Source organism: Emys orbicularis, chromosome 1 (genome assembly GCF_028017835.1).
Source record: "Emys orbicularis isolate rEmyOrb1 chromosome 1, rEmyOrb1.hap1, whole genome shotgun sequence".
Lineage (NCBI taxonomy): Eukaryota > Metazoa > Chordata > Testudines > Emydidae > Emys > Emys orbicularis.
Genome location: NC_088683.1, coordinates 144,385,216 through 144,407,970, shown reverse-complemented (window position 1 = coordinate 144,407,970; position 22,755 = coordinate 144,385,216). Strand labels below are relative to the sequence as shown.

Genomic DNA, 22,755 nt, shown 5'->3' with positions numbered 1-22,755 from the left:
TTGAAACACGTGTTAGCTAGCAATGTTGGTAATGCTCCTTTATTCCTAATGTGGACATGACCTTTGCCAGTAAAGCCAGTAGCCATGACTCTGAACACACACGGGGCAGAGCTGCTGAGTGACAAGGGGCCTTTTCCACATAGTCACTTTTCAGAATAGCCCCAGTTTGGGTCACACCTTTGATTATTCCTCATTCTCCATTTCTGCTCCACCCTGTTTTTAATGAGGGTTAGCAATCTTTCAGAGACAGCCTTCCCATTTATTTTAGGTGCTGCAAAGGGATCCTTGAACCTGGTATAGGTGGCTAGTAGATGCACATCATAACCCTGTTGCCTGCACTTTCTTTTAACGCCTAACAGAAGACCAAGGCCTCTCTGCTGAGACACTGGGGCTGTTTTTAGGAATGGGAGGCTTGCCTGGCTTGTGTACTCTACATCGGACCTGCTTCTGCGTCTAAGGCTTGATCTAAACCCAGCTTTGTAGCAGTGTAACTATTTCAGTTAGGAGGTGATATTTTACCAAAATAATTTAATCAGTACAACCCCTAGTGTGGATGCAGTTCTACCCCTTTCTCATCTGGGAACAAGCTGTACTGGTATTAGCACTTTTATACTATCCTAACTACTTCCACACTGGGGAATTCACAGCATTTTAATGTTAGTGGTACAATTAAAGCAGGATGTTTGTGTGTAGACAGGGCTGAAAATTCTCTTTTCCTGGCTGACGTCTACACCTGGACTTTATTGCAGTAAAACCCAACTTCATTCTCCCTTTCAGGTTACCAGACACAGCTGAGTTACAAACACCTGGACGGCTCCTACAGCACTTTTGGGCCACGTTATGGGCAATCAGGGAACACCTGGTAAGATTTCAGTGCTGCTGAATTCTTTGCCTTCTCTTGTTATAACCTGGAGCTTGCCCATTGTTAACAGGTGGTGATCATGAAGGGGCGGAGGAGAGGGGAGGAGCTCTAGAGCTGATAATGTGGGATAAGGCAACTATGAGAGGTGGTAGGGAAGGGAGATCTCCCTTAGTTCATATGCTAGAGGCCTGCGATTTTGGATTAATAACCATTTACAGCCCTCTGATTCCCTGCTCAGCTCAGGTTAGAGCAGCCTGGGGGCGGTTCTAACTTGCTCCAGGTGGTCACAGTCCCCTGAGGACCATACATCAGCTAGCTGTGTCCAGAACACAGCACACACCAGCCACTCACTCTCTGTACCAGGGGCTATATGGAGGGTGGCATAAAAGTGCCGGCCAAAGATTCCTCTGCTGGGTGACTTGATGGTAGTTTCAGCTCCCTTTGTGTTACCGGAGCAGGGTGCAGGGATCAGAACAGGGCAGAGAATCCATCCCAAAGTTCTGATTGTGGATACTTGTCCTTTCTGAAATTATGTGTTTGACCCTCCAACGGAAAATTTGGCCACCACTGCCCTCAGGATAATGAGGTGGCTGGTAACTCAGGGTGGAGCCATCACAGCCCCTCAATGCTTAGTGCATGCCTTGCTGGGTGAACAAACAGGTTCTGCAGGGAGTGGTGGGTGGGCAGCTCTGTAGGGGTTGCTCTTCCCTCTGCCGCTACTGACTCTATGGTGTGGTGCTAGGGGGCGCTGTGCTGCAGGGAGTGGGGCGGGTGGCTCAGTAAGGGGCATTCTCCCTCTCAGTGCTGACCCCAGTCTGATGCTAGGGGGTGCTGTGCTGCTGTTTTTATAATTAGAAAGTGCAGAGCCAGTGTCCTGGCCATTCCTGGTCACTGAAGATTCTGGGCTGTTCTCCCAAGGGTTCTGGACAACCACCTTCTACCCCCTAAACTGTGCCCCGGCCGTTTGAAACCAATGCAGGAAGCTGGCTCACTTCCTGTCCTAAAACGGGCAGTTTTGCTGTGCCCTGTCAGACGACTGCTGGGTCTTGCCCCCAGGCTCTGCTGCATGTCAGTAGGTGGCTGAGTGAGATAATGGTTCCCTGGCCCATGGCCACCAGCTCTCTGGCCCCTGCTGCTTCCCCTCAGGCTGGCGATGCCCCAGGACCCCGTCCCCTCCAGCGAGCACAGGGCATGGGAGGGAGCTCTCACTGCTGCCCGCTCTCTGTCACAGGCTAACGGCCTTCGTCCTCAAGTCCTTCGCGCAGGCCCGCTCTCACATCTTCATCGAGGAGAAGCACATCCAGGACGCCCTGGCCTGGCTCGCTGGCAAGCAGAAGGAAAACGGCTGCTTCCGCAGCTCCGGGACGCTCCTGAACAATGCCATAAAGGTGACGTATCTGCCCAGCCAGCTTCCCATGGGCCTCATGGGACCCATACAGGACTCCAGTGACACGGAGAAGCCTGCAACTGTGCATGGGAACAGCTCAGCCACTGCAGCACATGGGGCTGGGGCAGGGGGCTTGGAAATGGGGCAGATGGGATCTACCAAGGGAGGCAAGAGCGGGGGAGAACCATACTGTAGATGGAGTGACCATGGGTAGGGGAAGGGAGAAGAGGGGCAGATACCTGGAAGCTACCATAGTGTGGGAAGAACAGGGATGTAGAATGCCCCTGGGAGGAGGGGCCAGTGGGTGGGGTTTCGGGGTTAATGTCTCTCTCTGTGGTTCCCTGCAGGGCGGGGTGGACGATGAGGTCACGCTCTCTGCCTACATCACCATCGCGCTGCTGGAGATTCCTCTGCCCATCACTGTACGTACCTGTAACCCCTCAAGCCACAGACAGAGCTGGGGACCCCCCAGTCAGCAGCCTCCCATCCCGAGAGAGAAGCCTTTAAAAAAGGGGGAAATCCAGTCAGAAAAGACTTTAAATTGAGGTCCAAATCTGGAACTAGAATTTCCCTGCAGCTTCCCTTCCAGTCCAGGGCGCTGGTTCTGTCTCATCTCTAATCCTTTTATATGATCTTTATTTAAAAACTTTTGAGGCGGCGTTTGCTTGATCCTCTCTTACAAGTCTACAGCTTAGAGTTTTACAGATATTTAACACTTGGGTAAATAACACTTAATCCCTTGGCAGTTGGCACCAGCCAAATGGGTCCCCATCAAGGGCTGATTTCTGTTCTCCTTCAGTTAGGTCTGCTGCACACCCAGAAGTCGCACTGGTAAAAGTTTTATCATCAGCGGGCAACCGAAAAGACTATACTGGTGCAGTGAGTTGACACTGGGCCAGTTGTGCCAGCGCGTTGTGTTCACCTAGTATCAGGCCAGATTGGCAAAAGGGTGGTGCATTGTGGGTAGGCATCCCAGTGCCCTCTGTGCCGCTTTCAGCAGCACTGCCTTGTGGGGAAATTTTGCTGCGTAGCTTTCGCTGTGCTTGTGGGAAATGTTCACTCAGCACGTGGGACAAGGTAGCAAGTAGCAGGAACAGCTGTGGCTGTGGAGAATGTGCTGACTGTGTAAAAGCCAGGCGGGCTTCCCATCACTGGGCCCTTGGTTCAAAAGTGCTGCCAGACAGTCTCTGCTAAAGGGAATCTTGCACTGTGGGACTGCAGTGGGCGACCTCTCCCCTCCCTCTCTCAGCCCATGTCTCTCTCTCCACACAGCACTCTGTGGTCCGTAATGCTCTGTTCTGTCTGGAGATGGCCGCAGAGCAGGGAGGAAACCATGTGTACACCAGGGCGCTACTGGCCTACGCCTTCGCCCTGGCGGGGAAGGAGGAGAAGCGCAGGGCACTGCTGGACTCGCTTGACAAGGAAGCTGTGAAAGAGGGTGAGAGATCCCGACGGGCCCTTCTCCTGCATCCCAGCCCACTGGCCCTACATCCCCCACTTGTAAAGTGACCATGTATTGAGAATCATATACAGGTGCTCAGAGGGGAAACCACAGCAGAGGAAAGTTAGGAGGGACCAGGACTAGGCAGGAGAACGTTATTTGACTTGAAGAAACAAGATTGAGAGAGAGGCATCCCAGGCAGCCAGAGCCGGGCCCCAGCACATTTCTGACCTCACAGCATGTTGTATCCCTGCCCTTTTAAACTGGGTCATTGATTGTATCCTTCAGTATACAGCCTACCTATTAGGTAAAATGTCAACAATCCCTTTGCATTTGTCTCCCTTGCGTTTGCCCTTTCCCTTGTCCCTGCCTTCCCTCCATTTGCCCCCTTTCTCTACTCCGGAGCTTGTTAGCTTTTCCTCTGTTTGTTTCAGTCTGTTTTCCCCTTTTCTATACTGTGAAATAACTGGTCTCTCCTTTCTTTTCCTCGTGCTCTCTTCCTCCTTCCCCCAAGTCTCCCAAACTCTCTCCTGCCTCCCACACCAAAAGCTCTCACATACTCCCTTCTTCCCTGCCCACAAAATCACAGGCATACTGTCCCCCTCCCCTGCAACACCATCTTCTTGAGCAATGGATGGAGAGGTTTCCTTTGAGGGTACCTCGGCTACTGGCACAGGCCCCTGCATCTCTGGTTCTAACAGTGGAAAGTCCAAGGTGCTCAGGACACCCTTCACCTGTATGTCTCCACTGTCCAATAACCTGTGTGTATCATCACAGGGGGATCCCATTGGCCGGGGTGACTTTTTGGTTGCTGGACTCAAGAACCACTCTGGGGCTGCACTGACCAAGGACAGAAACTGTGGGTGGGGTGACTGTTGGGTTACTGGATTTAAGACCCTGAGGGGAAAAGGACACTAACAAACTTACTTGGGGGTGGGTTTTTTGCTCATGGTTTGTGTTATGAATCCTGTTTGTGGTGTTTCCCCAACATTATGCCGCATTGTTTCCCTCCTTTATTAAAAGGCTTTTGCTTCACTCAGACTCTGTGCTTGCGAGAGGGGAAGTATTGCCTCTTAGAGGCGCCCAGGGGGGTGGTATGTAATTGTCACTGGGTGGGGGATCGAGCCGGTTTTACGTCGTGTTATTGAAAAGGAATCCCTAGATACTGAACCCGGCCCTTGTTGTTGCCAACACTGACGGGCAGAAGGGTTACATTTTTGGGGGTCTCGTCCCTCCATCATAAAATGCCAAGTACTGTTCTACTGTCCTTGATTCACATAACCAGGATAATAACACTTTATTAGTCCTGCCCCAATAACAAAGAGACTGGGGATCCCACAGCAGTCAAAGTGACCATTTGGGCAAGCAGCCCCATCATGCTAGGAGGGGTGGCTGTGCCCATGCAAACGAGATCAGCCCCTGAAGTCCTTTTCCACAGCTCACCACCAGGTGTCAGGGTAGAGCTCCTTCTGACTCTGCTTACATAAAGAACCTTTATTCTGGTATAACTGTGCCCAGACTAGGGGTACCAGTAGAAAAGTCACAACCCTAACCAAAATAGTTGTAGTGGCACAAAATCTGTGTGTTGGCCATGTCTTAGAAGCGTCTTCTCTCCCTTCCACCCTCCTTGAGTGTCTCTCCCCTCCCCCCCAACCATGTGTGCAGATTCTCTCCCTCCCTAGGATCTCTCACCCAAGGTTTTTCTTTCCTTCTCCCCTGGTTTCTCCCTCCCTCTCCCTCTCCCCGCTCCTTTGGGTCCAGGTGTCTCTACCCTCCTCTCCCCCTTTGCCTCAGGAGGATTCCTGTGTGTCCCCCCCCCCACCCCCCAGGACTGTCGCCCATTTTGAGGGGGGAGCCTGTTGCAGGGGGAGGAAGCAGCTCAGTGGCATCTAGCTTCCCCCCCCCCCACAGGCTCTGGTGGCTACAGCAGCCCAGGGTTGGGCCAGCACCGAGAGCAGCTCAGGGGGCAGCAGGCGAGGCAGAGGATGGTTTGGTCCAAGGGGCATTACATGGAGAGAAGCATCAAGGAGGCACATTATAGGATACTGGGAGATGCCTTACAGCTCCCCAGACATAGGGGGCATTACCAGGGAGGAGAGAGTTGGGGCCGGGTCCCCTTTCCCTAGGGCAAGTTCCTGTGGGGATGGTTTGATGGTGGCTTTTCTTAAGGTGCTGAAATATTCATATAAAGGCAAAGGGAACTTTTTTAAAACGAGAGCTGGGGCCGGGGCTGCCAGTGCCTAACTTTGTAGCGACACAGGTGTATCTGAGGGTCCCACCCCCCCACACCTCAGTGCTGTGAGTGAGCATATCCTGAAACCCTGACCAAATGGTACAATTCCCACTGAGCAATAGCACAGCTCTGCTGGTGTCTTCGCTGGCTCCGCTCCATTCCTCACTCCAAGCACTGCTCCTCGCTCTGAACACTTGTTCCATGGGAGCGATGGCCCCTGGTCAGCACAGAGTGATGTCTGCTCCCTATAGCAACAGACAAACAAAGAGGAGAAGCCTGATGTTTGGACTGATAAAATGAAAAAAACAGATCATTCCGGGGGGCCCAAATTAAGGTCCTGGTGTCCCAGGAAATCCCAGGAAGAACTGGGACTGTGCTGGTAAGACAAAGACTTATGGGCTCTTCACCCCGCTGGAGTGGGGTGTGACCGTCACTGCTGTAACCCTTCGGCCTTGAGCGCCTGGGGCCACTTAGCGACCTCACACTTTTTGGATCAAAGAGCCCAATAAAGGCTGCTACTGTCCATTCCTGGGATGTGCCTTCATAAGATAAAGGGGATGTAGGCACAGAGGTGGCAGCCTGATTAGTCACTGAGTGTTCGTACTACAAGGTTTGTATAAATCCACTAGACCAGCAAGTGAGGGACTATTTAATCCTTTCATGTCTCATGTCAATATGCCAAACGAGCTCGGGGGGCTCTGTTCTCCCACCTGCAGCAGCAGAAGGTCAATAACCCCCTTAGAAATGGCATGTACTAAGCATCTGTATTTCCTTCTCTCCTGCCCTCCCTCTCCCTTCTCCCACGGCAGATGGCTCCATTCACTGGCAGAGGCCTGGGAAGGAGCCGAAAGCCGATCTCCCCTTCTTTCACCCCCGTGCTCCTTCCGCCGAGGTGGAGATGACGTCCTACGTGCTCCTCGCTTACCTCACCACTCAGCCGGCGCCATCCCAAGACGACCTGTCATTAGCATCTCAAATTGCAAAGTGGATCAGCAAGCAGCAGAATCCCAACGGGGGCTTCTCCTCCACCCAGGTGAGTGGTTCTCCTCCCCAGCCTCAGACACCCAGGGCAGAAGGGAGAGGCAGACAGGAGAGGGCAGGAGACAGACAAGCAACCTGGTGGATGGGGGAGGCTGCCCTGGGGAGGGGGCAGTCCCCTCATTGTACAGTTTAGATCATGGGATAGTCACAGCATGGAGCATAGTGACATCCAATCCCCACAGGCTCCGGTGGGCTAATGAGGCGAGAGACTGGACAAGTGATGCTCCTGTGTACGGAGGGCAGAAGATTCGCCCAGAGCATCCCCAGCTGCCCCCACCACTGACCTCATCCAGCCAGGCCAATTCAGCTCGGGAGCTGAGGCCTCCCCAGAGAAGCAGCAGCAACCAGTCACTTCCAGACACACCCAGGGGGAAGCGCCATCCTGAGTGACAACCAAACAGGAGGTGCCACCTCTCCCTTTGAGCAGGCGCAGGCCATGCTGGTGCTTAGAGGCTGGGACCTCCAGGAGTGACCTCTCTAGACAGGACCAATCATTGGCCCCATGTTCCACCATTTCCCTGGTTGGCTTGATACCCACAGGGCTGAAAGACTTCCTTATACTCCATTACTGAGCCTCCTGGCTGCCTCGCCATGGTCCTCTCTGAGCCACAGGCAGCTCCCATTTCACTTGGTCTGTCTGTCCTGAGCTGCCCCTTCGGGCAGGTGTCTTCATGGGAGGGTCTTCATCTTCCCCCAGCTCCTTTCAGTGGAGTGTCAGAGATACCAGATCCCCAAAGTTCCCAAAGGTATTTAGACACCTGGCTGCTTTCAATGGGAGAAAGGTGCCTAAATACCTTGGAGGATCTGGGCCCAAGGGAATAGGGAGCATGGCGTGTACTGGTGATGGGGAGAGAATGGGTGGAAATGGGAAAAGCCGACCTTTCTGTCTCTCTTCTCCACCTGAGCAGGGCATTGGTGTGTTGGAGGAGCTGTCGGGATGGGGACTCCAAGCTCATGGAAATGGCTAATTTATCCCCTTGGGTGCCTGGGCCCATCTCTTGTCTGGCAGGACACAGTGGTGGCGCTCCAGGCCCTGTCCCGATACGGAGCCTCCACCTATGCCAAGAGTGGAGGAGCGTCCACAGTGACCCTGCAATCCACAGGGAATTTCCAGGCCCAGTTCCAGGTGGATCATACGAACCGTCTGCTGCTCCAGCGTATGGCACTGCCAGAGGTGCCAGGGGACTACAGCACGGGGGTGACAGGAGAAGGATGTGTCTACGTGCAGGTGAGGGCCTTGGGACAGAGGGAGAGGCTGCTGCTGAGGGGAGCCCATCTCATTCCCATGGAGATGGCAGGGTGGGTGGGCTGGGTAGGGAGGGAAGGAAAAGATAGGAAGAGATGGGGGAGGAGAAAATAGGAAAGAGGTGTGAGGAGGAGAGAGAGTTGACAGAGAGAGTTGGGGAATGGGGAAAGAGAGAGAAGAGATAAAGGAAAGAATGAAACTGAGCGGAGGGAAGGAGATGGACAGATGGAGACACACAGAGAAATGTGTATTCTCTTTCAGACCAGCCTGAGGTACAACGTGCTCCCCAAGCCAGGCGAGGCGCCATTCGCGCTGGAGGTGCACACAGTCCCCAAGACATGTGACAGCCCCAGGGCCCAGAGGACCTTTGACATCTCCATAAACATCAGGTAACTCCCCCACGCAGGGCCAGGCCTTCTGGAGCAGCCTTAGGGTTGGGGACACGTCATTCCAACAGCCTCCAGGGGTGAGGGGAGATCCCAGAAAAGTAGATATAAATCAATATTTTTCTAAAAATTAAAAATTGATTTTTACATTAAATCGTGGTATTTTCTTAATTGCAAGTGCTCTTTTCAATGTCAATCAGATTTTGTATTTCTGTGTTATCAGCTCTTCTCCCCACCCCCCAAATTGTTAAAGTGATTGTTTTGTGCTTGTTACTCTAAGAGCTTCAGTAACATCCTTTGTGTGAGAGAAACACAAACTCAGACACAAAACTGCCCGGCCAGTAGCCCGTCCTCTATCTGCAACCACCACCACCCTCCCACAGAGCGAACTGCCCCCAGTCACAGGAGCTGAATGCTTTGACTTGACCATTCTCCTTCAGCAGGATTTGCAGTACGAGTTCAATCAGACTCGTGCTCCTAGATCGCTTCGGTGCTTTTATAAAACCCACCCTTAGCTGCCAAAATATGGGCTTAGCAGTGTGTATATAAAAAAGCTCACAATTGCTTTGCTAGTGTATGGAAATAACTTCCCAGTGCTAACACTAAACCAGTTTGGATCTGAACTGACAGAAATTTTATCCCAATAAAACCAATGTTTTTAATAATAATACAATTTTAGCCCCTGATGCTGCAAACACTTCTCACATGTGCTCCAGTTTCCTCACCTGTGCCTCTGTTCATGTGACTGGAACTAGGTACCTGCTAAAAAGTTTGCAGGAACAGCACCTTCACTTCCAATATTTTGGTTTTTGTGTGCAGAAGTTTTGTAAAACTCTAATAGGATCCTCTAGCAGTAGTAGCATTTAGAAACACCGGTTTTATAAGTTAGTTCAGCACACACTGTAATCTAAAGTTTTAATTGCACAAACCTTTACACTGATTTTCAAAACCTGAATCACACATAACTTGATTTTTTAAAAATATAATTGATTTATTTAAATCCCGATTTCAATTGCTCCCTCCTCCTGCCCCCACCAATGATGGGCATATTTTAACTAAACCCCTTATTGGATGGGAAGCCCTGTGCTTGAGGGACTTTCAGCAAACTTACACTGCTCCAGGGCAGGACTGAGGGGCATTGGCAGGGCTGTGTGGGGAGCCCAGGACTGGAATAGCAGGGGGCTGCAGGGCAGCAGTGAAAGGTAGTGGCAGGACAGGGGGCCACTGAGGGTGGGAGATGCTGCAGGTCAGGGTTGAGGTGCATCAGCTCTGTGCTGAGATGTATGAAACCTTGTTTCATTTCCTGCTTGGTCTCCCAGTTACACAGGGAAACGCCCCGTCTCCAACATGGTCATCGTTGACGTTAAGATGCTGTCAGGATTCATCCCTGTGAAGACATCAGTGAGGAAGGTAACGGCCCGTTCTGTGTATGGGCGGCAGCTCCCCAGGGGTATCTGCCCCACACCCCAGCGGAATCCAGCTCCCCACAACCCCAACCTCACGCAGTGGCCATCCAGGGCCCCTTGACTCCAACCTCACTTGAGGGGTATCTGGCCCCAGGTTAGCTCCAAACCCCAACCCCTCATTTGCAGTCTGGCCCCTCCCTAGTCCCTTCTCCAGCATCAGGACCCCCCTTGTCTCCCGTCTCTTTGATCCCATCTTTTCTTTCTGACCCTCCTCTGATCCCCCACTCCTTCCCCGTCCCATCCCATCCCCCTGAGCTCCCACTCAGTGACTCCCTGATAAATGGTTATGCACAGGGTGAGCAGGCCCGGTTGGAAGCACCTCACAGTCTCCCTTGGAGGGGGCAACGTTCCTGTAAGGGGAAGTCAGGATGGGCTCGTGGGGTGCTTGGGAGAGAGAGTGAGGAGCCTTCACCTCCCTGTGACCCTCTCTGCTCCCCCAGGCCCAAGAACCCCCTCCCCCCCCCCCCCACACACACACTGCAACTCCTGAGCCCACCCCAGGCCCTGCATCTTCTCAGGGAGACCCAGATGGTGGGAGGTGCCCCTTCAGGGGCCCTGAGGTGAGATCTCACCAGATTAATGAAGCCTGTGAGAACAGGGAAGGCAGTGCCCACAGCCACAACCCTCCCCTCAGGGGACGGGTCAGACACTGAGCTGATGCTGCACTTGATAGAGGCCCAGTCCCACAGGGTGACTTAGGGTTGCCAGATATTTCAAAACGACAAGCCCAAATGAGTCTCAAAACAAGCCCCAAATGCACCACTCCTTGAACAACCACCGTAAGCACTGGGGATATATTCCTCCCACCTTCCCCACATAACACCCCCCCACACACACTGCAACACCCCCCACACTCTTTGCCAAACCGGATGATCCACGGTGGCAGGTAGCCCCATAGCGGCCTGCCCACCACGGGGCTGACTCACTAAAAGAGCCGTGCACCCACCCGTGGGGATGGACTGCCTGGTCAGGACGCTGGCCCCAGGTCCAGCCATACAGCTGCCAGCACCTCTAAGCAAGAACCTCCTAACACCACCCCCTGCACCCAGTCATTGTGGGAGGGCTCTGGCATGGACAAGGGTGACTCCAAGTGCCAGTGAGGCAGGGAGGGTGTCTGATTGTTGCCAGCTGGGGCCCATAGTCTTACCGGGGGTATTGGAGTTCGGGGAGTCCAGGCTAGTGCTCCTCTAAGTCCTCTGTCTGCTGAGCTGTCTCCCAATCCATCCTGGCTTGCTGCCACGGTTGCAGTCTTCTTGCTGCCAGTGGCAGCCACGGGCAGGGTGCCACATGGTGGGCAGCGTGGTGGGTGGTGGCGGCCTGGTCTCTGGGTCAGGTTTTGGAATTCGGATGCTCTCAGTCTGGGGCATTTCACACCTCAGTGCACTAGGTGGGTAGGGCCACGCTAGAGACTCCACCCCTTCCTTTAAGGCACCAGCATCCCATTGCTTAGGGCTCTGGGGGGTTCGAAGCGGGGCTCAGTAACATCTGCTTCTCTCCCTTGGCCACTGGCAGCTGGAAGGACATCACCGCATCCACCGCACAGAACTGAGCACCAACCACGTGCTGCTCTACATGGAGCAGGTGAGCGCTCAGGTGGGGCCGGGATGGGCCAAGGAGAGTCACCCCCATCGTATCCGCGATAGAGGCACTGAGTGGAGGGAATCTCCCAGGCCAGGGCCAGGAAAGAGAAACCCATGTATCCCGCGCCAGCTGCTGCTGCTCCTCAGTATTTCCCTTCAGCACTTCCTGCTCCCCCAACATACAGAGCCTACGGGTACCGGGGAGAGCGGCTCGTACCCGGGCGAGGGAGGGCAGGGCTTCTCCCTCCTCCCCCAGGGCCTGATCCTTGCCAGGCCCTGCAGCCAAGGGGGGCAGATGCTGGACCTGCAGGATCATGGGGGGGAGCAATGGGGGGACACAGGAGGGAGCAGGGCCGTCTACCATTTTTGACACCCCAAGCAAAAAAAAAAGCTGCTCTGAGTGTGCCGCCCCAAGAATGGATGGAATGTCGCCCCTTAGCCTGTGCCGCCCCACCGCTTCCTCCGCTGGTGCCTGGAGCCGGCCCTGGGGGGCAGATGGGGAAGGAGAGGATGAGGTGGATCAGAGCGTCCTCCTGAGTCTCGTCTGTTTCCCCCTGACCCCAGGTGAGCAACGTGACTCAGAGCTTCTCCTTCGCGGTGGAGCAGGACTTCCCCGTGCAGAGCCTGAAGCCGGCACTGGTGAAAGTCTACGATTACTACGAGACGGGTGCGTGTGGGGGCAGGGCTGGGGGGACGTTAGCTCCCATGAGCCTGTCACAGGGACGGGAGAGGCCACAGTCAGAGCCACAGGGGGACCCTCTGGGCTCGGGATTGTGTTTGGCCTCGTTCTCTCGATTATCCACCTCCCCACTCCTGTGCTGCCTCCTGAGGGTGGGGACAGGGCTGGGGCTGAGCTGGGAACCTCATGCCAGCGCTGCCTCCTCAGCGACTGCCCATGCAGGTTCAAAGGCAAACCCCATTCCCTTCTCCTCCTGCTTCCACTGAGCCGAATGGCCCTGCCGTCACCATCCCTGACACTGGTTTGCCCCACGCAGACAGCGTCCCCCTCATCTCTGGACACAACAGGCCCATCTCAGCAGCGTCACCCCTCTCCCAGATGAGAGTGTGGGCCACACCGGGATTATGGGCGAGGGATTATATTCCACTGGCCTCATGCTCGCACCATGAGTCCCAGACCCCTCCCGCACTGTAGAGGGAAGGTGCCAACCCAGGTGGGTCAGAGCCAAAAGGATCTTGGAGGGTCCTGGGTTCAGATCCTGCCCTGAGATCCCAGCTCTGGGTGTGACCTGGGGGAGGCACATTCGCTCCTCCACCTCCCCAGCTAGGACATCGGGTGACAAAACCAGAGCCCAACGGCAACCCCGGCGGTCGTGTGTCAGACGAGGTGCAAACGGACATAGGGTACCTGGCACAGACCTGCTGGAGATGCCTGTTGCGCTGTAGCCTTGGGGTAACTTTCGCCTTCCTCCCATGGAGCCCAGCTGAGGTTCCCCCAGTGCCCCTGGAGACAGGGCTCCCTCCCCTCCTGCCTGAGATCTCTGGTGCGGTGCCAGCTCTCTGCCGCAGGGCCCGGTGGAAGTGCGAGGAGTCCTGCTTGGGTCTCACACAGCCCTGATCACATCTCCCTTCCCTCGTGTCTTCCAGATGAATTTGCCATCGCTGAGTACAGCGCCCCCTGCAGCAAAGGTAGCGTATGAAGAGCCATTTCCTCCCCTCATCCTGCTCACAGCACCCCTGGATCTACTCCCCACTGCGAGAGCTCAGCTCCAGGCAGTGCATCCCCGGTGCAGTCGGAGCTGGTGGCTTTTTTCCCCTGCACAGGGGTTTGTTGCCTGCACTGATGGCGTCTTTGCTTATTCCGGGGGACAGATGCTCCTTTCATCCCTCACTTTACACATCTCCCTGCTGCAGCCTCTGCCTCGTGAGCCGTATTGAAACTGTGTCATTGCAGTGGTTTGAGAGGCTCTTCCTGGGGCGGGGCGAAGGCTCCAGCCCAATCAGAGCCAGCAAGTCCCTGCCATCTCACTGGGTCACTTGTTTCTGTGACGTTTTTAGAGATGGGCTGTCCGGGCTCAGATCAAATAAGAACCTGAGGCCGCTCAGCCTGTCCTATAAGCTCAGATTCCTTGCACCCCCCTTTCCCCAGCAGCTGGGTCTGAACTTCCTGCTTCTGGCTAGGATCAGAGGAGCCAAAATATCCGTGACAGGGAGGATCAGAGAGTGAATGAAAGAACCAAAGCACAGGAGAGCCAGACAGACAGAGGAGGGGAGGGTCTCCCAGCAGCAGGACTCAGCAGAAGCCTCCTTTTCCCAGCCCTTGTTCTGCAGGTCTGAGAGGCCCAGGGAAGGATCTCAGCATCCAGGGGCTTCTCTGGGCGCCATTCCCCCTGGTGCTGATCCACAGGCAGCTGCTCAGTCCCCGTGCAGGGAGCTCCCTTCCCTCCCCTGGACACTGATGGCTCTTGTGTAAATGGATTCACTCCAGTCTGCGCTGGGACCCATAGGAACAGGGAGAGAACGTGCTCCTCGGATCCGCACCTCGCTCCCAAAGCAAATGTCCAAGCTGAGCCTCAGCATGTCTATAGCACCGAGTATCTTACGGCCCCAGGTCCATCCCAGCTAGAGTGTGTCCTTGCCACATGGCCGCTCTGCAGTGTCAGACACAGCAGGGATGGTTCCAGCCAGACCCTAGGCTGACACAGCCAGCGCTGGATCCTGTGCTGCACCTCCCCAGTGCTCTGAGACACTCCATGTGGAGGCAGATGAGGCATGGCCCTGCCCTTGGTGGGGAGACGTCAGGGGCATGGAATCTCCTGCCTGGGGCCCTGGCAGTGCTGTGTTCCCTGCGGTGGAGCAGCCGTGCCCAGCCCTGGATGCATGTTTTTGGCTCTGTGCCTAAGCCTAGGGGAGGCGTGGCAATTCTCTTCTCTAAACCCCTCCTGTTCCCGCTCCTTTTCCCCTCATAGTGGGAGCCGAGCAGAGCAACGTGTGAGGGATGGAGTCATGTTCCCAGCCTCCCGTGTCCCACCTGCTTAGCCCCTGCGCAGGCTGAGGTGGATGGATGGAGCGACAGAGAAAACAGCAGCAAAAAGAGGGAAACAAACATTACAAATAAATGAATTCACCAACCTGACCAATGGCTCCTGGCCTCTCTGTTCCCAACCCCCTTATCCCTGTTCAGCCCCAGATCACAGCTTCACCCAGGACTTTTTAGGCCAAGGTGTGTCCCATCCAGCTAGGGCTCTGCCCTGCATAGCCAGCCAGGGGGAAAGGGTCTGTGGGAAAAGATCTGCTAAGCACCATTGTGTCCAATAGCCCTCACCTTTTCGAGTTAGCAACTAGTGCGGGATCTTCCTTACTTGTAAACATGAACTGTGGGACTGTAGATTCTCTCTGCCTGCTACAGGATGGAAACAGAAATACTCAGCTGTGTGCCGGGGCCTGATACAGCTAACATGTAATGGGGTCTCCTTTGGATGGAGTGGTCGAGGCCTGGGGATTTGGAACACCAGCCTGTAAGTTCCATCCCTGCTGCTCCCATGAAGTGCCAACTGGCCACAGCGCGTAGCATTTTGAGAAGTGGTTTGTCCTAGAATTGAGTGGCATGTTCCAGGGATTTATATAATACTAGTTGTAAGTGCCTCAGCTAATGGGACTTCCAACCCCCTTCCCTTTGGGAAACTACTCCACAGTCTGAGAGCCCCTTCACAGTTAGAAAATGTTTCCTGAAACGCTCCCCTTTTCTTGGTTTCAGCCCATTTACTCCTAATTTTATCTGTTCAAGTCCCCTAAATATGTCCCCTCTTCTTGGGTATTTACTCTTTTTAAATGCATGTAGTGAATTATTGTGCCTTCTAGCTATTCATTATTTATCCAAACTGTGCATATTTACTTCTTTCAAAATCTCTTCATAAGTTGCTTTATTCAGCCGTTTCTCAGCATGTCTGTCCCAGGAGTGTTCTCTCTGACAAAAGAAAACCCTACATCTGATTCTCTGGCTTTTCACCTTATTTCATGTGTCCTTGACTAGGTCTATACCCCTGAGCGACGTAGTCATATTGACCTAACCCCCAGTGTAGACGAGAGAGCTTCTCCTGTCGACATAGCTAATGCCTCTTGAGGAGGTGGATTAACCACATGATGGGAGAAGTTCTCTCTTCAGCATAGTAGTGTCTTTACTAAAGCGCTACATTGCCACTACTGCAGTGCATTACCTGAAGATAACTGCTTTGTCTCCTGCTATGATTCCCCATTATTCACACACTAATGGTCCCATCTGCACTATGCTTTTAAAAAGACTTTGTCTACAAAATGAACTGGGTTTAAATTAGAGCTGAGAGAAAATGGGATGAACATTAGAAGTAACATTTTTCGCAGAATAAAAAGTTGCAAAAAAATATGGATTCAGAAATGACAAAATATTTTGTTTCAGTCTTTTCTAGTGACATGGAATGTTTCCATATTCTCAAAACAACACATTTTGTTCTTAGTTGTTGAACTGAATCTAAATGTTTAGCTTTGAATCAGTTCTCCTTTGAACTACATCTGCCTAAGGTGCATGGTGCCGCAAGAGATGCAATTTGGGTTGCATATGCCCCCATTCTCCCCACCCCAGGTCAGGCTTCCAGCAGGACTACATATCTCATAATGCACCTGCAGTCATGTGACTCTAATGATGCATCACATGGCTAAATCAGATGGGTCACCCTGATGCATTATGGAAGATATAATCTGGTCACAGAGTAGCAGCCGTGTTAGTCTGTATCCGCAAAAATAACAGGAGTACTTGTGGCACCTTAGAGACTAACAAATTTATTAAAGCATAAGCTTTCGTGGGCTACAGCCCACTTCTTCGGATGCATATAGAGTGGAACATATATTGAGGAGAGATATATACACACATACAGAGAGCATGAACAGGTGGGAGTTGTCTTACCAACTCTGAGAGGCCAATTAAGTAAGAGGAAAAAACCTTTGAAGTGATAATCAAGATAGCTCAGTACAGACAGTTTGATAAGAAGTGTGAGAATACTTACAAGGGGAGATAGATTCAATGTTTGTAATGGCTCAGCCATTCCCAGTCCTTATTCAATCCTGAGTTGATTGTATCTAGTTTGCATATCAATTCCAGCTCAGCAGTCTCTCGTTGGAGTCTGTTTTTGAAGTTTTTCTGTTGTAAGATAGCCACCCGCAGGTCTGTCACTGAATGGCCAGACAGGTTAAAGTGTTCTCCCACTGGTTTTTGAGTATTATGATTCCTGATGTCAGCTTTGTGTCCATTAATTCTTTTGCGTAGAGACTGTCCGGTTTGGCCAATGTACATGGCAGCAATGCCCCTCTGCCATGTACATTGGCCAAACTGGACAGTCTCTACGCAAAAGAATTAATGGACACAAATCTGACATCAGGAATCATAATACTCAAAAACCAGTGGGAGAACACTTTAACCTGTCTGGCCATTCAATGACAGACCTGCGGGTGGCTATCTTACAACAGAAAAACTTCAAAAACAGACTCCAACGAGAGACTGCTGAGCTGGAATTGATATGCAAACTAGATACAATCAACTCAGGATTGAATAAGGACTGGGAATGGCTGAGCCATTACAAACATTGAATCTATCTCCCCTTGTAAGTATTCTCACACTTCTTATCAAACTGTCTGTACTGAGCTATCTTGATTATCACTTCAAAGGTTTTTTCCTCTTACTTAATTGGCCTCTCAGAGTTGGTAAGACAACTCCCACCTGTTCATGCTCTCTGTATGTGTGTATATATCTCTCCTCAATATATGTTCCACTCTATATGCATCCGAAGAAGTGGGCTGTAGCCCACGAAAGCTTATGCTTTAATAAATTTGTTAGTCTCTAAGGTGCCACAAGTACTCCTGTTCTTTTTATAATCTGGTCAAGGACTCTTGCTCATAGGGAGAATGGGGGTACATGGAGCCTGAACTACAATTCCCATGAACCTCTATGCTGCCTAGATAGATGCAGTTTGTGGCTGCACTGATTTACATACCAAACTATAATATTATTCCATATTGCTGTTGCTTGTAGTTTTGCTATTTATATTTGATGGTCTTTTCTCCATCTGGCCCTTATTGTCCAACCATGGATAAAATCTGTGTTCTCTTTTTAAAACAATGACAGTTACTGCACCTCTCTTTAATATGCCCCTCACCAAGGTACAAAAGACAGCACATGTGTGGGTCACTATTTGGAATAGAAACCACACATGATGAACAGGGAGTGCTGCATCAGAAGTGGAGCAGAGCACCAAAGAACAAAAATTAACCCACCCCCCAAAAAAAAACAGTAAACAAGAAAGAAAGAAAGAAAGAAAGGAAACAGGTTCTCAACTGCTAACTAACTACACACACTAGAGACACAAGCTAAACTAGCTGACAGCATCACTTGAAGAAACCGTGAGGTAAACTGCTCGGCGAGCTCTGACCCAGGCCCTTGCCAGTGAGAAGGAACTGAACGGGGCTGGAGCAGCAGCGCTTTTATATATCCTGGGTGAGGGCCAAAAAGTCATGCAGGGCATATATGGGTATTGCTGTGGAAAACTCTCTTTTCTGCTTCAGTTTTGAGAAAACTTCTTTTCAAGTCACCTTTACAAGGTATCACTGGTTCTCAGCATCAGTTAGTGCTAAAAGTCACTAAAGCTCATTAAAAGGGTTGGACAAATATTTTCCGTCAAAACTTTTTTTTTGATCGAAAACTAGGCATTTTTAAAAAGCAGAAAAAATCACGGACAATGTCTGCTTTCCTTCAAAATTTGTTGTGGGTTTTTTTATTGAAAAGCTGAAATTAGTCTGCCAAAACCTGAACATGGTTTGGGGTTTCAGAAGTGTGTGGCCAAATATTTGCTGCTTGCTGTGTTTGATTATTTAAAGAAACAATAAAAAAAATTCTGCTTAAAAAAAATCCAAAACTTTTGAACCACCTCAGCTTGTGACCAAACGCCTGAGCCCATCCAGTCAGAGATTTGTCCAGGTTTCTGATACTCTGCTGGCTTCCTTGACTCATATCTGTCTCCATAACTTTGGGTTCATTTAGGTTAGAACATAAGAACATAAGAACGACCATTCTGGGTCAGACCAAAGGTCCATCCAGCCCAGTATCCTGTCTACCGACAGTGGCCAATGCCAAGTGCCCCAGAGGGAGTGAACTTAACAGGTAATGATCAAGTGATCTCTCTCCTGCCTTCCATCTCCACCCTCTGACAAACAGAGGCTAGGGACACCATTCCTTACCCATCCTGGCTAATAGCCATTAATGGACTTAACCACCATGAATGCATCTGTTTTCTAGAGACTGGCTCCATGGGGTCCCTCACAAACTGGAGACGGTTACTGTGGGTTTGTCTTTAGTATAGCTTATGTACATACTCCACAAACTGAGCATTTGAGCTTGTTCCAGAATCTGGGATGAGCCTATGTTGTGAAAACTGAAATGCTCAAAATAGCACATGCCTGTGAATGGACACAGGGTGCTAAAATTAAATTAACCCGGGGGTCTCAAACTGGGGGTCGGGACCCGTCTGGGTGGCCCTGGTTATTACTGGGGGTCGTGAGCTGTCAGCCTCCACCTCAAACCCTGCTTTGCCTCCAGCATTTATAATAGTGTTAAATATATAAAAAAGTGTTTTTAATTTGTAAGGGAGGGGGGTTGCACTCAGAGGTTTGCTATGTGAAAGGGGTCACCAGTACAAAAGTTTGAGAACCACTGAATTAACCCATCTAAAGCCTCGGGGAATGCAGGGGAGGGGGGTTTCCCTTGGTAGGGTTGGGAAGGAGGTAGGTGGTGTAGGATATTGCTCTTCTCATGTGATCCCTCCCCCATGGCTCTCTTGACTCTATCACTGTTAATCTAAAGTGGCTAATTTTAAATGAAGCTACCCTCCCCTGACATGAATCTCCCTATGGCACTGAAATTAAATGTAGACTATAATTTGGCATTTGAGAAGTGAAAGGGATGGTAGCCCTAAGGGAAAAGATAACAGCTTGGCTCTTTGTGTTAAATAGCTGTCTGCAAGCCTCAAACTGCCGAATGAGCTTTAGGGTAGGGAAGGCTGTGCCTCCCCAAACAGCCTGGCCCTGCCCCCTATCCGACCCCCACCCACTTCCTGCCCCCCGACTGCCCCCCTCAGAATCCCCGACCCATCCTGCTCCTTGTCCCCTGACCGCCCCCCCCCCCCGAGACCACCACCACCCCGGGACCCCCCCCCCCCGAGCCCCTCCTGCTCCCTGTCCCCTGACTGCCCCAACCCCTATCCACCCCCCCGCCGAGTCCTGACAGACACCCGGAACGCCCACGATCCAACCCCCCGTTCCCTGTCCCCTGATCGCCCCCCCCCCTCGAACCTGTGCCCCCTCCCTGTCTCCTGACTGTCCCTGGGACTCCCTGCCCCTTATCCAACCCTCCCAGCCCCCTTACCATGCCACTTACCCCCGCCTCCCCCCCTCTCCCGGAGCCTCAGCGCACCACGTCCAGGAGCGGCCCTGGACAGTGCTGCAGCGGTGTGGCTCCAGCGGGACCTGAGCTCCCGCCGCTCAGCTGCAGCTTGCAGCCCCACCCCCTTACCACGCGGCTCTGAACGGGAGGAGCTTTAGCTCTGTCCAGGGCCGCTCCTGGACGTGGCGCGCTGAGGAGCCAGGGGATGGGGGAAGGCGGAGGCGGGGGGGAGCCTCCGACATTCTCGTGGGGGCCCCTGCGGGGCCTGGGGCAAATTGCCCCACTTGCCCCCTCCCCTCTGGGCGGCCCTGGCAGGATGAAGGGCTGGTGGGGCGGCCAGCAGAGAGGAACTGCAGCAGGCAGGGCAACCAGCTGGAGCAAAGGCTCAGATGGCAGAGCAAGCCAGGTGCCTTCTGCCCAGGGTGGGAGGTGAACTCACACAGATGCACCTCTGACCCCTGGGTCCTCACTGACCAGGACAGCTACTGTGAGTGGGGTATGGTGAGGGAGCAGAGAGGGGCACAGAAAAGGAACTGTGGTTTTAGAACTCAAGAACGAGGCAGAAGGCACTGCCCCATGCATTTTGGGCTGTGTCTCCTGCTCACAGTTTTAGGATTATGAATCCTGCTTCTGGCATTTTCACTAATTAGTATCAGGTGACTTCCCTCCTTTCATTAAATGTTTCTTTTCTATACTCAGACTGTGTGCTTGCAAGTGGGGAAGTATTGCTTCTCAGAGGCATCCAGGGGTGGTGTGTAATTTTCCCAGCTTACTAGGTGGGGGCTCAAGCCAGTTTTGTGATATATTGTTGAAAAGGAACCCCTAGATATTGAACCCGGCCCTGATTGCTGCCTGCTCCACCTGGCAGAAGGGTTACATGTAAAAAGGAATATTGCCTCCATATCTTAGAGGAGCGCCTTGAAATGCAGAAGAGTGTTTTCAATTAGAAAGGAGTAGGTGAAAGTGTCTGGCTATCTTGCAGCATTGGGAATAGAATATGGAGCCTTTCCTGCTCTGGGACACTGGTTCCAGTCTACTCCCAGATCAGGGGCTCTGGCTGGCTCACAGGTAATGGAAAAGGGAGCCCTTCACCGCTAGGACCCTAGTTCCCACTCGACATCTGTAGCTTTTCCTCTGAAAGTTGTTGGATGGCCTGTGTGCCATGAGCTGCTGGTTCTCAGTAGGGTGTTTGTGTGAGTGTGTTTGTGGAGATGTGTGCTTGAACTCTCGCTAACATTCCTTTATTTTCTCCATAGATGATGCAATGGAAATTCACTTTCCTTCTCTATCACTTGCGGAGCCACAAAACCACAAATCAGTGCTTCCACCTATAGGTCAACAAACTGACCAAAAGTACCACAGAACTGCAGGATCCCCTGTCCCCCTAATCTGGTATGCTGTCTTCTATACAGGATTCTTAGGTCTGGTATCCGACCTTCTGCCATAGTGAATCAGACCACTAGGCTGTGTAGTTGAGCATGGTTCCTCCAACAGTGGGTATACCTGATACTTCAGAAGAAAGGGTATGTCTACACTACGGGATTAATCCAAATTTATATAATTCGAATTTTGGAAACAGATTGTATAAAGTCGAATGTATGTGGCCACACTAAGCGCATTAATTCAGCGGTGTGCGTCCATGTACCGGGGCTAGCGTCGATTTCCGGAGCGTTGCACTGTGGGTAGCTATCCCATAGCTATCCCATAGTTCCCGCAGTCTCCCCCGCCCATTGGAATTCTGGGTTGAGATCCCAGTGCCTGATGGGGCAAAAAACATTGTCGCAGGTGGTTCTGGGTACAGCCTCACCCCTCCCTCCATGAAAGCAATGGCAGACAACCATTTCGCGCCTTTTTTCCTGGGTGAACACTGCAGACTCCATACCACAGCAAGCATGGAGCCCGCTCAGCTCAAGACAGCAGTCATGAACATTGTAAACACCTCACACGTTCTCGTGCAGTTTATGCTGAGCCAGGACCAGAAAAATGAGGCGAGGAGGAGGCGGCAATGGCAGCGCAGCGACAAGCGTGATGAGGACATGGACATGGACATGGACACAGAATTCTCTCAAACCGCGGGCCCCGGTGCTTTGGAGATCATGTTGTTAATGGGGCAGGTTCTATCCGTGGAACGCCGATTCTGGGCCCGGGAAACAAGCACAGACTGGTGGGACCGCATCGTGTTGCAGGTGTGGGACGATTCCCAGTGGCTGTGAAACTTTCGCATGCGTAAGGGCACTTTCATGGAACTTTGTGACTTTCTGTCCCCTGCCCTGAAGCGCCAGAATACCAAGATGAGAGCAGCCCTCACAGTTGAGAAGCGAGTGGCGATAGCCCTGTGGAAGCTTGCAACACCAGACAGCTACCGGTCAGTCGGGAATCAATTTGGAGTGGGCAAATCTACTGTGGGGGCTGCTGTGATGCAAGTAGCCAAAGCAATCACTGAGGTGCTGCTACGAAAGGTAGTGACTCTGGGAAATGTGCAGGTCATAGTGGATGGCTTTGCTGCAATAGGATTCCCTAACTGTGGTGGGGCGATAGATGGAACCCATATCCCTATCTTGGCACCGGAGCACCAGGGTACCCAGTACATAAACCGCAAGGGGTACTTTTCAATGGTGCTGCAAGCACTTGTGGATCACAAGGGACGTTTCACCAACATCAACGTGGGCTGGCCGGGAAGGGTTCATGACG

The 22,755-nt window shown here is 52.2% G+C and overlaps 1 protein-coding gene across 2 annotated transcripts in view; it reads left to right on the top strand.

The window, feature by feature from the left end:
• The window catches only part of LOC135895211 (alpha-2-macroglobulin-like), a 65,782-nt gene extending 51,111 nt beyond the window's left edge, over window positions 1–14,671 (top strand). For both annotated transcript variants that reach the window (XM_065423287.1, XM_065423286.1), the window contains exons 25-36: window positions 778–862; window positions 2,094–2,250; window positions 2,597–2,671; window positions 3,522–3,687; window positions 6,733–6,956; window positions 7,974–8,192; window positions 8,472–8,599; window positions 9,916–10,006; window positions 11,575–11,643; window positions 12,207–12,309; window positions 13,248–13,289; window positions 14,570–14,671. In XM_065423287.1, coding sequence (XP_065279359.1) covers window positions 778–862; window positions 2,094–2,250; window positions 2,597–2,671; window positions 3,522–3,687; window positions 6,733–6,956; window positions 7,974–8,192; window positions 8,472–8,599; window positions 9,916–10,006; window positions 11,575–11,643; window positions 12,207–12,309; window positions 13,248–13,289; window positions 14,570–14,595 — 1,385 coding nt within the window. In that variant the 3' untranslated portion in view covers window positions 14,596–14,671. The remainder of the gene's footprint in view (window positions 1–777; window positions 863–2,093; window positions 2,251–2,596; window positions 2,672–3,521; window positions 3,688–6,732; window positions 6,957–7,973; window positions 8,193–8,471; window positions 8,600–9,915; window positions 10,007–11,574; window positions 11,644–12,206; window positions 12,310–13,247; window positions 13,290–14,569) is intronic.
• Window positions 14,672–22,755: the final 8,084 nt, after the last annotated feature.